Source organism: Delphinapterus leucas, chromosome 20 (assembly GCF_059928025.1).
Source record: "Delphinapterus leucas isolate spDelLeu-1000000601 "Yukka" chromosome 20, BTC_Dleu_Yukka2, whole genome shotgun sequence".
NCBI lineage: Eukaryota > Metazoa > Chordata > Mammalia > Artiodactyla > Monodontidae > Delphinapterus > Delphinapterus leucas.
In genome coordinates this window covers 58,897,320-58,912,476 of record NC_143148.1, presented here as the reverse complement: position 1 = coordinate 58,912,476, position 15,157 = coordinate 58,897,320, and the positions used below count along the sequence as shown (strand labels likewise).

The 15,157-nt window shown below is 50.2% G+C and overlaps 1 protein-coding gene across 6 annotated transcripts in view; it reads left to right on the top strand.

Moving 5' to 3' along the window:
- The window catches only part of FBXO31 (F-box protein 31), a 43,646-nt gene that overhangs the window by 4,322 nt on the left and 24,167 nt on the right, over window positions 1-15,157 (top strand). For 3 of the 6 annotated variants that reach the window (XM_022582972.3, XM_022582970.3, XM_022582969.3), the window contains exons 2-3: window positions 10,384-10,455; window positions 13,885-13,971. The exons of 1 other annotated variant lie outside the window; for it this stretch is intronic. In XM_022582972.3, the coding sequence (XP_022438680.1) occupies window positions 10,384-10,455; window positions 13,885-13,971 (159 nt within the window). Of the gene's footprint in view, window positions 1-10,383; window positions 13,070-13,884; window positions 13,972-15,157 lie in introns of all 6 variants that reach the window. 2 more of the 6 variants (XM_022582973.3, XM_022582971.3) reach the window with 2 other exon arrangements.

Sequence of the window (15,157 nt, the reverse complement as noted above, 5' to 3'; positions counted from 1 at the left end):
TTTTGCGGTACGTGGGCCTCTCACTGTTGTGACCTCTCCTGTTGCAGCACAGGCTCAGACCGGGGCACGAACCCATGTCCCCTGCATTGGCAGGCGGACTCTCTACCACTGCGCCACCAGGGAAACCCTTGGGTTTGTTTTTGTAGGTCCTTTTCTTCTCTCTCTCTCTTTTTTTTACATTAAAAAAATTTTTATTTATTTATTTATTTATTTTTGGCTGCATTGGGTCTTTGTTGCTGGGTGTGGGCTTTCTCTAGTTGTGGTGTGTGGGCTTCTCAATGTGGTGGCTTCTGTTGTTGCAGAGCATGGGCTCTAGGCACACGGGCTTCAGTAATTGTAGCATGTGGGCTCAGTAGTTGTGGCTCACGGGCTCTAGAGCGCAGGCTCAGTAGTTGTGGTGCATGGGCTTAGCTGCTCCACGGCATGTGGGATCTTCCCAGACCAGGGCTCGAACCCGTGTCCCTGCATTGGCAGGTGGATTCTTAACCACTGCGCCACCAGGGAAGTCACTTTTCTTCTCTTGTTTCCCACTTAGAGAAGTTCCTTTAGCATTTGTTGTAGAGCTGGTTTGGTGGTGCTGAATTCTTTTAGCTTTTGCTTGTCTGTAAAGCTTGCTGGGTAGAGTAATCTTGGTTGTAGTTTCTTCTGTTTCATCACTTTTAATATATCGTGCCACTCCCTTCTGGCTTGTAGAGCTTCTGCTGAGAAAGCAGCTGTTCACCTTATGGGAGTTCCCTTGTATGTTATTTGTTGTTTTTCCCTTGTTGTTTTTAATAATTTTTCTTTGTCTTTAATTTTTGTCAATTTGATTACTATGTGTCTTGGTGTGCTTCTCCTTGGATTTATCCTGCCTGGAACTCTCTGTGCTTCCTGGACTTGGGTGGCTATTTCCTTTCCCATGTTAGGGAAGTTTTCGTCTATAATCTCTTCAAATATTTTCTCAGGTCTTTTCTCTGTCTGTACTCCTTTTGGGACTGAATAATGCGAATGTTGGTGCGTTTAATGTTGTCCCAGAGGTCTCTTAGACTGTCTTCATTTCTTTTCATTCTCTTTTCTTTGAATATTAGCAGTATTAACCTTTTGTCATCTATTTGGCAAGTGAGTTTCTTTTGACATTTTAAAATAGAGGCAAAGAGAGTTCCACCTTTTCATTTGCTTTGTTTTGCATTTTGTACACCTGTGAGACCCAGGTTCATCACAGATGTTCCTTTGTGCTCTGTGGAGTTTCTCCATCAGTCAGCCAAACCTGTGTGGTGGTCTCTGGGTGTTGTCTCTGGGGAAACTGTAAGGTATGTAGCAAGAGAGAGTAACGGAAGACTTCTGTATAATCAGAAAACTCAAAGGTATGCCACATAGTAAAATTAACTGGAGGTACAGCTCAGGGCAAATTCTTAGAATTGCTAGTGGAAGCATAAAAAGTCCTCACGAAGATGTGGAAAGACTTTGGGGGGCAGACAGGGAAGGACTCTTCAGTCCTTCTTTGCCTCCTTCTGTGCTTCTCAGTTCAGCTTTTCTGGGACAGCAGACACTGTGATGGTAGGATCAAGGTCTCTTCTTCACCAAGGTGGCTTAGCAGCTAGGAGAATTTTCACTTTGAGAAATTAAAAAAATGAAAAACAAACATGGTAAAACAGGCATATTCCTAGTCATCCCCAGTAAATAACAGTTAAGTCTTCTGTCATATTTGCTTTTGAATTCTCTACCTTTTTTTAAAAGAAAACCTCTCAGGCAGCATTTAAGTCCCTCCTGATCACCCCTGTCCTTCCCACTCCCAAGAAGCAACCACTATTGTGGGTTGAGTTTACTTGTATATACATATTCCTGTAACATCCCCAATGTGTAACATTGTTTTATGGTACTTTAATTTTAAGAAATATATCATACCATAAGTATTGTGCATCTGCCTTTTCCCCCTGTCAACTTGTGTTTTTAAATTCTGTCCATGTTAATATATTTAAGTCTGGTTCAGTCTTCTTGAACACTATGTGGTGGTTCATAATTTGAAGAGGCCACATGTGTTCCTTTGCTCATTTTAATTTTTTTCATACAGTGTACACAGTGTTACAGCAGAGAAGCTCTTACTTGTCTTCAGACGCAGATAAATTTGTAAATTTCTCTAAGGAATATATCCAGAAGTGATGTTGCCGGGGTAGTGGGCTGTGAGATTTGCAGTTTTACTAGATACTGACCAGTTATTTTTTTGGAGTGATTCTTCACTCCAAATATAACATAGTTGTATTTTCCTCTTTGCACACCTGTCACGAGGGTGTGCACAGGCAAGTCACCGAAAGTGACAGGAATGCTCTGTGTTTACTTACAAAGTAGCTGTCTTTGTGGTCTGGGTTCTTTAAGTTATCTCATTTAATCAGTGTCCTCTAAATTCTTTCTGGTTTGAATGATTCATTTCTAAAAATCTGTGTCAATCTGGGTGAGAAACAGCATCTCATTTTAATTTGCAGACGGCTGATAACTTATGAAGATGCACATTTAAGAAATAAAATTATAGGCAATTTGGATTTCTCTTATTCGCGTATTCTTAATCTTCGCCCCTTTTCTCTATCGTTATTTTTTCTTATTGATTTGCGGGTTTTATTTATTTAATCTGGGTCGATTTCTGTTTAATATCCGCAAAACATTTTCTCATAGTCAATAACCCTTTGCTTTTTAACTTCATTTACAGTGACTTTTGCAAAAGTTACTGCGTTAGTCAAAGTGACTTCTGCAAAAGCTACAGCGTTAATCAAAGCTACGCACTTTTAACTTTGGGTTTAAGTAATCATTGTTGTCCCGAGGTTATGAAGGTCTTCAGTTTCACTAGTTCATTCTGGTAGCTTTCATTTCCAGCTCATCTGGGTCCAACATTGGATGGTTGGCAGTTCCGTGCGTAATTCATAGGCATCTTGTAGGGTTAGTCTAATTATGACTGGAATATGTATAAGAATAGTCGCGTGTGAGACAAGTCTGATCTTATTTCCCTGAGCCCCAGACTTCTTCCATCCTGAACTAGACATTTGGTTATGGTGGGTGTTAAGGCCAAAGTCATGTCCACAGAGGCAAAAACCAGTGCCCTCAGCCTTGGTGAGCAGGAGGTGGGTGGTCCTCGCCCAGCAGGCTTCCTGGCCCAGAAGCTCCAGGTCCGGCCCTGACACGGCACGATGGTGCTTCCATTTGTTAGTGTCTTGGGAAGGTGAGTGAGACGTTAGTGAGTCTGCACGTTTACTACTCAGTGTTTACACGTTTGCTTTCTGTATTTTGATAATTGGGTTTCCCAGAGGAGAAGACAAGCCACAGAAAGGGGCACAGGGGGTGCCACGCACCTGTGTTTTATTGTTTCAGAGCGTTTTGGGCTGTGATGGACTTCCAGGGCACGGGCAGGGTGAGCATGTCAGTGGCTCTTCATAAAATGAGAGGATGACTCAGGGGCGGGGGGGGGGGGGGCGTAGGGACGCTACAAACTTAAAATGAGAAGGCTTCATAGCGCTCGATGAGAATCTCACAATTTTCAGTGTCCTAGCAATAATAAGTCAACAATAGTAATCAGTTGTTTTTGTAGAATTTGGTCTTCTGAGCCTCCTGCCTGTTGGAGCTATTTGATTAACTATTTTCAGGTGGTATTTCTGGGGGCGGGTGAAAGAACGTTGCTACTGAGAAGCCCAATCTGTGTTCCTGTTTTGGGGGCAGATACACCACATAGGCGCTATTTCCCCTCTTACAGGAAACCAAACCAGAGCAACCCCAGCCGGCAGTGTGGGCGCGGCGTCAGGAGCCCAGCAATGTCTTGATGCATCCCTCCTTTGGCTTCAGGCCTCCTGCAGTTACTGGCATGTGGGGCTATAAATAAGCCATCATTTCTCAGAGCATAGCGTAGAAGCCGAGTTCGTTCTTTGTCTTTGACCCAGAGGAAGCTTTTTTTGGTTAACACTTCACTGTTTCGTTGGTGAATTTTGAAATGCTGGCCGGTCTACCTGAGGCTAAGGTGTTTAGAAAATTCAGACCGTGGTTCTAAATCAGAACATTCAAATAATAACAAAAGAAGCATTTAAAAGCAAAGGAAATGCAAAGGAAGTGCTCCCACGTGTATTTTCCCTTCTACACCAACCTCTTAAATATTGAGACATAGAGTGAGGTTTTGAATTTATAATATATAATTTGTCCATTTCTCCCCTTGATGGTAAGTGTTTTAATGACACCTGGAATAACATTTGTATAATATTTTGATCACTTGTAAGTCTAAAGTGGGCTTAAATTCCATCATAATTAGAAATACCCTTTTCCCAAAATGTATGAGCTTTATGACAGAAATGGGAAGTTAAAAACCAATATTTAATTTTGTATTTGCATGCAGAAGAAAACGCTTTCTATACTGTTTGATGTGCTGATGTGAAATGTGAGAAATGCGGCTTTTGTTAAACATGGCTGAAATTGGAAGGGTCATCTTGGGAAGAGGTGAAATGGGCAAGTTGTCGGCTTTGAAGTCGGCTTTGGGCATATTTTATGATTCTTGTTGAGCCTTCCTGTTTTGGGGCTGGGGTGGGCGGTGTTGAGGTAGGAGAAGCGTACCTGCCTCAGCCGTGAGAAGAGGAAAGCAGGCCCCCTCCTGGACGTACAGCAGGATCTCAGAATCGTAGGGGGACATTTATCCTTTTCTTCTCCTGGACGTACAGCAGGATCTCAGAATCGTAGGGGGACTTTTATCCTTTTCTTCTCCTGGACGTACAGCAGGATCTCAGAATCGTAGGGGGACATTTATCCTTTTCTTCCGCTTTGCTCTTGTCAGGACTACAGTCTCTGTATTTTTGGAAGTCCAATCTCATGTGCTGCTTCACAGAGAAACCTCATCCGTCCAGTTAGCGAAGTAGGAAAGGGTAAAGGAAAACGGTGCCTCTTGAGGGACATTGCTAACCTTACAAAAGCGAGCTGGAAAGTGGACCTGGCCTCCAGAAAGCACCGAGTGAAGATTTCCCCTTGGCCTTGCTTAATGGGGCAGATATGGTTGCCTTGCCAGGAAGAACTGATGGGCCGTTTTCACTGTTTCGCTGTGTTTCCAAAGTGATTACATAATGCATTTGAGGATCTTGGTTTGTCTTTCTGGCTGGAAAGAGTGTGCAAATACAAGGGCGTCTTTGGGACTTTGGAGGAACAGGTGTCCTGTGAGAAAGCCAGGACCGGTCAGGAGGCGGCCTGGGTTCTAACTCATGAGTCAGCATCCTTTGCCAGTGACACCCTCGCTGTCCGCCCAGTGGTGATGGACAGGAGAGGAAACCCAGAGTAGCCAAGCCTGTATGAGGAGTATTAGTGGGGAGTCGGGAAGTGTCTGAAATCTGAGAAGGGGTCCGGGGCGAGGTGATGGCAGAGTCAGACTCTGCTTACCTCCTGGTCTCACGAGTGGCTGGCGAGACCGAGCAGGTGTGTGTGCACCAGGAAGAAGTGTCCGGGCATGACAGGTGGGCTTCAGCTGGAGTGGGGCTCCCTTGGCCAGGGATACCTGTCGTGGAGCTGGACAGGGTCAGCGTCCTCTGGCTGGCAGGGCGAGGCTTCTCGAGGCTGCTGTTGGCACCAAGACTGTTCATCTTTGCAGGGGTGGAGCTGGTTGGGAAGAAGTCGCGTGGAGTATGTAGGCGCTGTCAGCTGTTCTTGGGAACTATTGGTTAGCATCCCGAATATTCTAGGTGTTGAATAGGAGATGCCTATGGGCTGTATCCAGGTTTTGGTTTTTACATTCTTCCCATCCTAAGATGAGCTGGCTGCACAGTGTTTTTCCAGATCTGCTACATTATCAAAAAAAAAAAAAAAAGGCATTTCATGCAGTTATAGTAACAGCTAAGGAAAGCAGCGAGCTGGGGGACACACAGGGGTTTGGAAGCGGCACTGTGCTGTCGCAGGGGTGTCCTCGGAACAGTTGTGTCAGGAAGCCTGGGGGCCAGTTGCCTGACACCCCTGAGCCTGGCGGAGCCCCCTCCCCACCAGCTCCCTCCCCTGCCTCTGCCTCCTTTATCAGCCTCAGAAGTAAAGGTTTTATTTATTTATTTTCCTTATTTATTTATTTTTTCGGCTGCGTTGGGTCTTAGTTGCGACACGCAGGATCTTTCACTTTGGCGCTGGCTCTTCCTTGCAGCGTGAGGGCTTCTCTCTAGTTGTGGCGTGCAGGTTTTCTCTCTCTAGTTGTGGTGCGCAGGCTCCAGGGCGCGTGGGCTCTCTAGTTTGCGGCCTGCGGGCTCTCTCATCGAGGTGCGCGAGCTCAGTTGTTGTGGTGCGAGGGCTTAGTTGTCCCGTGACATGTGGGATCTTAGTTCCCCCACCAGGTATCAAACCCGAGTCCCCTACGTTGGAAGGCGTATTCTTTACTGCTGGACCACCAGGGAAGTCTCTCGGAAGTAAAGTTTTAACCATATTTTATTAAGGGATATAATTATCCCCTAATTTAGTGCAAACAAAAATGCGCTAAATTTGCAATCAATACTGCCTTTTGGTTTTATTTGGAAAACTGTGTGAGTTTACAGCAGGTGGGAAACAAGCCCGCAGCGCTCCTCCACTCTTCCTTCTCCCACTCTCTCCTGCCTGCCGGGGGCCACAGCTGGGTTCCCCCATCCTTTCCTGCCACCTCTGACTTACCTGGTGGTGCAGTGGCCTCCTCACGGGACCCCCCCACCTGCGTCTCCAGGTGTGTCTCCATTGGCTCCACCCACAGGTTATCCAGTCCAGGCTGCTTTTCTACCTGAGACTCTTTAGTGCTTCTGCGTTTCCTGTGGACTCCCGGCTCTGGCAGGACCAGGAGACCACCCCCTTTCCAGCCTTATCTTGTGTGCCCACCAGCTTGCTTCAGAGACTGTCTTAGTGCTGTGCCCTTCCAACGTGGCAGGGACCCTTATAAGTGGCATTTATGGGGAGCATGGGGCTAAGTTCCCTCTAATTGCAGGTACCAAGGCTGGTGCAGTGCATAGAATTATGATGTTAACTTTGTCATGTTCCATTCCGATGCAGAGAGCGTGCACATCTCAGCCACGGCTGGCACAGGTACTGCCTCCGTTAATCTCCGTTAATCTCTTCGAGGGAAGGAGCCTCAGGAAGCAGCATGTGTTCCTTAGGTTCTCCTGTAGGGGCAAGAGAGTGGAAAAGAGGGAGAGAGAAAACTCTTCTCACCCATTCCCACCCGCAGAGACTGAATAGACTTCCTGCACATTCAGACACATGCTCTGGGTGCAGGGGTTTTCGGTAACGACCGTCACACAGTACTGACCTCACTGGACAGGAAGTGCGCCCCTGGCAGTCAGGTCACCAGAGGACGGAGCTTCAGTGTCGACTTGGCCCAGATTCCTGGGCTCTTTTTCCGTCTTGGCAAAACATTTGTTCAATAGCTTTCTGGAAATTTTCTGATTGGAGTATTTGAAGTGGCAACTTAATTTTTTTATTGTGGGAACATATACACAAAATAAAATTGGCCACTTTAACCATTTTTAAGCTACAGTTTAGTGGTGTTGAGTGCGTTCACACTGTTGTGCAGCCGTCACCCCCATCGTCTCCAGAACCTTTCCGTCTCATCCAGCTGACACTGAGTCCCCGTTTTCCCTTTCTCAGCCCCTGCACTCACCATTCTGCTTTCTGTCTCTGTGAAATTTGGCTATTCTATAGGGACGTCATGTAAGTGGAGTCATACAATATTGTCCTTTTGTGACTGCTTATCTCACTCAGCACAGCGTCCTCAAGGTTCGGCCAGGCTATAGCAGGTGTCAGACTCTCCTTCCTTTTTAAGGCTGAATAATATTCCATCGTGTGGATGGACCCTGTTTTGCTTGACCATCATCCATCGATGGGTGCTTGGGTTGCTTCCCCTTCTTGGCTATCGTGAGTAGTGCTGCTATAAACATGGGTGTACAAACATCTCTGAGTCTCTGCTTTCATCTCTTTTGGGTACGTACCCAGAAATAGGATATAGCTGTATCATATGGTAATTCCATGGTTAATTTAAATTTCCTCAAGTCCAGCTGACCCACTTTTCTCCCCCTTCCCAACTTTCTTTTTACTTGCTGCCATTTTTGGAGTAGACACTTTGAAAACAGACTTTCACAAGCTACTTTATGTCATAGATTAGCAAGGAAAGTATTTGAATCGGCAGCCTGCAACCCAAATTTGGCACTTAGAAAGCAGCTGTGGGCAGCACGGTTTGCTGTGCTAACTTTAACCATCTTGGGTAGGACGGCGTTAATGCTGGTCTTGGGTAGGATGGCGTTAACACTGGTGAGTTTTTCTAGGGGGAAGGATCCGTGGTTCTGCATGTACACTGGCCTTAATGCTATTTTAAGGGCACTTTCCCTGATGACTTATGGGAAGGTTTATGGAACAGTCAGAGTATGTGGAATTGTTCCGAGCCACTGTTTAAAAAAAAAAAGATTTTTCCATCATCTGAAAAATACTGAACATTTCTTGAAGGAGCAGTTGGGTCAGAATGACATTGTTCTGCTTCGGTGAATTTAGTATCTTTTGGGAACATTAAGAAAAACCCACTAAGCATTGCTGTATTTATGAGCACTGCATCATGCTTTTGCTTTTCTTTTGATTGCTAGTGGTGTTCCTGTGGATGGTTTGTCTGCTCGTGCAGGGTCATCTCTTGTGTGATATTATCAGCACCTTCTCTTGACACGATGTGCAGAGATTCTTGACAATTTGGTCATCCTGGCTAAAAACCTTAGAATCGCTTGGAAGTCTGAGCGGGTGCTGGGATGAGGTGCGTTGTCTCTCGCAGGTCGGAGGATCGCTGGGCTCAGGCGCGAACATCACCCGCTGGGTCGGCAGATGCTGTGGGGCAACACTGCTGCTTCGGTGTGCTGCAGGCTGCCGGGGCACACTCGGATGCGCCTTGGGTCTGTGCCCTGCATCTCACCGGCAGAGTGTCCACATGTATCACAAAAGCGCGCAGTTCAGAGAAGACTACCCCGCGCCCCACCCGTACCCCGGCTCCCAAACTGTCTCGTCAACAAGGCAGCAAGAGGTGCATCTCATCTATCCCGTGCGCTGGTCACTGCTGGAACCGGGAGAGGACCTGTCCTTTAGCATCACATAGGAAACAAACCGAGGCACCAGTCTTGTGCGGTGACGGTTTTGGAGTGCCTGGTTGGTGCGAGGGAAGGACACTGTTTATGGAGAGCACACGAGGTGGTGACAGCCACTGTGGTCGTCAGGAGGGCCACCTGGCTGTGGTGGACATCCCAGAGCAGACGGGGAATCATGAAGACAGCTCGTTGTGGAGCAGAGCTCTTCTCAAGAGCACCGGTAGACCAGCTGCAGCTTGGTCGCCAACAAGGGCGGGAGTGGCCCTTCCAGCTGGTCCCTGGCATGGTCTGCAAGGATTTTGACAAACCAGGGCCTCTCAGTTGCTGGTGACTCATGTGACATGCAGGTGTCACCCCGTCCAAGGTCACAAACAAGCACATTTTTTTATCTAGTTCCTGACAAGTTCTTGTAACTTGCATAACACTCCAGAGTGGAGTCCACATTCTTCCTGGCAGGAGGATAAAACGTGTGTTTTTGTCTGGTGATGGGCAAGGCCATGGTCTGCTCGTCAGCAGTGGAAGCAGGGGAAGCAGCACCATCGGGCAGGCCCATCTCGGGGAGGTTTGCCAGGTGCTAACCGCCTTGCCCCAACTGGTTTCTCCACCGTCTGCATCTTGAGCTTGGCTTGGATGTGGTCAAAATCCTCACAGAAGCATTGGGCTAGTGTCACCATCCATTCCACTGAAAAGACCAGGCCTCGGGGCCGGGGTGGGGTCTGTGATGTGATGTGATGAGGTGGACAGCCTTTTGCTGGCCAGACTGCAGTCCCCCTTCTGGAAGGACTGCTGAGTCACCAACCTCTCCACGCCTGGGTTTCTCTCCCGGAGGTGGGGCAGAGCGCTGGCCGTGGAGGTGGGTGTCAGGGATTTGCTTCAAGGCCGTCCTGGGCAGCCCCAGCTGTGTCTTCGTTTCACAGAATCAGGAGGGGGTTAGGGGGGCCTTCGTGGAACCCTGTGATGGTCTCATTTCCATGGGAACTCGCATCGTCTCCAGACTCTGAGTTTCTGCCACACCGTGGTCATAAACCAGGGTGTCTGGTTGTGAGTTTGAGCGATTAGGTTTCTAGAGCTTATCAGAATAGACATGGCAGGTTGCTATTTCATGCGGAGTGGAGTTGCCTAAAAATAGAGTAGTGGCTTCATTGGTGAGTGAGGGTGTTGACTGAATGTGGAGAAGGGCCATGAAATCTCCACAGTGAAAGAAGGGTCAGGCTGAGAAGACAAGGTCAAGGCTGAGGCGTGCCTGCTCCACCCCCACCCACACGTCTGTCTATTAATATTTCTGCTGCTTTATGACTTCTTGACTGTAATTTCCAGCAAACGTTTCTTGTTGCAGAGTACGGCGTTTGTGAAAACTTGCGGAAGCTGGAGATCACGGGCGTGTCTTGTCGAGACGTCTACGCGAAGTGTAAGTTAATCTGTCACCATCTTCTGTTAACTTGTTCCAGAAGCAGGTGCTCAGAGACATCAGCCGCGGAAAATAAAAGTCCATGGCCCTCAGCCCACAGATCTGTTCTCAGATACGCTTTAAGTTCAGTTTTGACATTGTAGAGACAGCGCTGGTAGTAAGAGCACTGACAAGGTCGGGGGCTCTCTTCTCCCTTTCTGAGTGAATCATGACCCTGATTTTGCAGCGCAGGTGGATGAAGGTGTCTTTCCTCTGGGGAACGTGGCCACCCTGGAAACAACTCTGGTGTGCTTGGAGGTGCCCGTCTCTCTAGATCCCAGGCCCGCAGCCTGGTTGGAGACGTGGACACCAGGAGCAACTGTGACATGCAGCCGTGACAGCTGCCAGGGCCCCTCCCCGCCACCCTGACCGCACCAGCCCCGGCCCTTCCTTGGCTTGTTTCCTGCAGGCACGTTGAGTCTCCCAGCGCCCCCATTTCTTGTCCCCGCCCCTTTGCTTTCCAGAGTCGCCAGCAATGCTCCGTGATGCCTAGAGCCCCCGACCCCAAGCACCTCTCTGCTGGCCCTTCCTCAGGGCCCTTTGCGTGAGGCTGTGAGGGTGTCCGTTGGCACTGACATCACCCAGGGGCAGTGGGCACACCGTCCCGCGGGGAGCAGCCCGCCTGTCCCTGCCCAGCGGGGTGTGGCGTGTGTTGTTAACACTCGGGGCTGGGTAGTAAAGGACGGGGAAAGAAGGATCATGATGGCCCACTCCTCTTTGGCCTGAGGTTGACCTGTTGACCTCTCTGAAAAGGACCTTAAGTGTTCATCTTAAAACCATCTTGGTAGATTTTGGCTTACACATTCTTTATTTTATTTGTGGTATGCGGGCCTCTCACTGTTGCGGCCTCTCCCGTTGCGGAGCACAGGCTCCGGACGCGCAGGCTCAGCGGCCATGGCTCACGGGCCCAACCGCTCCGCGGCATGTGGGATCTTCCCGGACTGGGGCACGAACCCGTGTCCCCTGCATCGGCAGGCGGACTCTCAACCACTGCGCCACCAGGGAAGCCCTGGCTTACACATTCTTTTGAACTCTGCACCAGCTCTGCCCTGAACACCTGGACCAGATGATGCTTCTTACTTAAACACCGAGAGGCTGGGGACCGGGCTCCTGCTCGGAAAAACCTGTGATTCAGGATGGAGGGACTTCCCGGGGGCCAGGCTGCTGGGTGGGAGCCAGCGTGCTGGAGGCTTCCTTCCAGTGTCAGGCGCTTGCTCGTTGGTGTCGCTTGCTGTGTTCCCTCTTTTCAGTGGATTTGCTGCTCTCAGAGTCCCCCTGGGAGACGCCTCTCCTCCTTGTCCCGCATCCCCCGCACAGGTAGAGTGTGGACTTCTGCGGAGCATCAGCTCTGTGGGGAGACAGCCCAGGGGGGGCGCAGTTGGTCCCTGAATCTGGGCTGATTTCTTCATCCCATCAGACTTCTCTGCACCTCGATCCCGTGGCCATTTGGGATGTTGGATTGGCCAGTGTTCCTGGGTTAGAATTTGCTCACGAGTGGGGAGATCTCCTGTTGGAGGCTCTAAGTTCTTCGTGGACCTTCCCCGGCCGCCCTGGGCACGTGTGGTTCTCGATGTTGGCGCTTGGCTGTGCCTTCGAGGCTGTTGCCCCCTCCCACCTTCTCTGGGAGCCCTGTGTGTCCCAGCCTCACCTCTGCCACCTCCCCGTATCCCCTTCTCCCCACTTGCCGAGGGGCTCGGGCTGCATCCTCAGCCACCCTCAGACGCCATCCCGACCTAGCGCCCCACCCAACCCCCGTGCCGCTGTCCTTGGTCCTGAAGCCCAGGGCAGGGCTGGTCTGCGCAAGGCCTCCCGCGCCTCCTTCCCTGTGCTGCTTCGCACTTTGGTTTCTTCTCTGGCCTCTGCTTCATGTCCCACCCACCCAAGAGAATGCATGTCTCCAGGGGAAGTGGGTCTTGGGGCCCGAGTGGTCGCGCCTCGTGAAAATGTAACTCCTTCCTGTCTTGTGGCCTCAGTGGTGAGAATAGTGCCACTTTGAGCCCTGCAGAGCCCCGAGTTCCAGGGCTGGGAAGGTGGTTGTGTCCCCTTCCCTCCCGTCCCGCCCTCCACCCTGGGGGTGCCCCCAGGGCTCCCCTGCACTCTCTGCTTCAGTGTTGCTCCCCAGCGTCTGTGTCTTAAGTCTCCCAGAGCAGAGAATCCAGGAGGCCGCCCTCGCTATGGGCGTCGTGTCCAAGTCAGAGGCGCACTCCCCACAGGAGTCCCTGTGAGCGCACAGAAACGAGAGGTTCCCGGCTTTGGGGACGGTCAGCTGTTTCCATGAGGATCTAATATGAGAAGTCCTTATCATCTCACTGCTTTTTGAGTTTGTTAGGCCATTTGATGATATCAACTCAAAGCCACTTGAGTTCTGTCTAAGAGTTGTAAGCCCTCAAAATACTCCTGGAGGGAGGCAGGTGCTCGTACCTGCTAGGTGTTGGGGGCTGAAGCACCCAGAGGAGAACACGTGTGAGAATGAAGGCCCCCACAGAGCTCATCTCAGCTGTGGGCAGAGGGGTTGCCCGGGCCTTGGTGGCATCTGTCCTGTGGAGGGGACGTCTGGACACAGGTGGATGGGCAGGTGAGTAGGAGAGAGGGGGAGGTCCAGGTGGGCCAGGGAGAGGGGACAAGGGCCACGGTGAGGTCACCGTGAGGCAAAGGAGGACATCTGGAGACTTCTTTGACTGCTGGTTCTTAACCCCTTGAACATGGTTGCCAAATGCAGAGACTGATTCATATGATCTGCTATCAGCACCCCTGAGCGTTTGATCTGCCCTGGCCAAAGCGAGCTTCAGTTTTCATCTTCACAGTGCAGGAACTGTGAATTTGCTTTGAAGGCCTTATCCAGGAGAAAATCACTTAGGTTCTGGAATAGGTGGTAGAAGACAGTCGTCCCTAGTTCCTGCTTAGATGGTAGAGTCAGCTACCTCAGTCCAGGGGTGAAGGGGTCTGATTGAGTTAGGAGGCTGGCAAACACGGTCCTTTGTCAAAACCAAAACACACACGTGCAGCAGGTGAAGGACAATGCCAGGTGTGCAGCGGGGCACAGGGTTCCCTACACAGCCACCCCAAATATCTGTGAGCTGCGACCTCTGCCCTCCCACCTCGGTGAGCCCCGCTGATTGTGGTGGGTGATGGGGAGAGAGCCCGGAGGGGGTCCCGAGCGGGCCGGCCATCATGAGTTCCTGGTGTGGATCACTGACTGACAGGAGCACCTGTCACCACAATTCCTTCTTGGCCAGACCTGCCTCCTTGGCAACCGCTTGGTTCTGGGGGTCGAGGATGTAGGGAAGCGTGTGATGTCGGTGAGGGACAGGTGTTGAGTCCTGTGAAAATGGTTTCTACAGTCGAGAAGGCAGAACCATCTTCAGCCCTTTCCCTGCTGTGTCTGTTCAGGTATAAACCCTCGTGTGAAGTCGGGCCGTTTCATGAAAATTCTTCCCGATTACGAGCACATGGAATACAGAGATGTTTACACCTGCCGTACGTATCTCCTGCTGGCTTCCGCTTTTGTGGGTGAGCAAGACCGAGAAGCTGCATGGATAGGGCCTCTCACTCACAGCACGAGGCAGCTTCGGCCCCGAGATCGAGCTGACCTCCTTGGCGTTTGCTGGTTTGCACTTTGCTGCAGCGTCCTCCGTGGCTTGGCACAACCAGGGTCACTCTTGAGCGGCGACTCCAGGGCAGCTGCACAGACGGGCTGGGTGTCCGCAGCAGCTTTGGGTTTTTGGGTTGTACCAAGCAAGATCACCATGTTGCTGTGCATTTTAAAATTTATCGCTTCTTAAGGCAGAGTGGAAGCCTCAAAACCTTTCTGTTGCAAAATGGAACGTAAGCATTCACATCTGGGCTTTATTAGTCAGTCACGTTTGCACAGCATTTGTCAATTCAAAAGTGTACATACACACACACGACAAAAGTGTGTAGAAACAGTTGATTACTTAGGTCCTGATTCTTCCTTCGATTGGCATTACTTGAGCTCTGGAGATTTTCTAAGCCACATTCCATAGGTGATGAATGCTGTCCCTGCCTTTTTTTTTTTTTTTTTTTTTCTTGCGGTACGCGGGCCTCTCACTGCTGTGGCCTCTCCCGTTGCGGAGCACAGGCTCCGGACGCGCAGGCTCAGCGGCCATGGCTCACGGGCCCAGCTGCTCCGCGGCATGTGGGATCTTCCCAGACCGGGGCACGAACCCGTGTCCCCTGCATCGGCAGGCGGACTCTCAACCACTGCGCCACCAGGGAAGCCCGCTGTCCCTGCCTTTTATTGGGTTGAGCCGAGATGCACTGAAAGCTGTTTTTTTTTTCTTTAAGTTATTAATTTTATTTACTTATTTTTGGCTGCGTTGGGTCTTCGTTGCTGCGCGTGGGCTTTCTCTAGTTGCAGCAAGCGGGGGCTACTCTTCATTGCAGTGCACAGGCTTCTCATTGCGGTGGCTTCTCTTGTTGTGGAGCGTGGGCTCTAGGTGCGCGGCTTCAGTAGTTGCGGCACGTGGGCTCAGTAGTTGCAGCCTGCAGGCTCTAGGGTGCACAGGCTTCAGTTGTTTTGGCTCGTGGGCTTAGTTGCTTTACGGCATGTGGGATCTTCCCGGACCAGGGATCAAACGTGTGTCCCCTGCGTTGGCAGGTAGATTCTTAACCACTGAGCCACCAGGGAAGTCCCGAAAGCTGT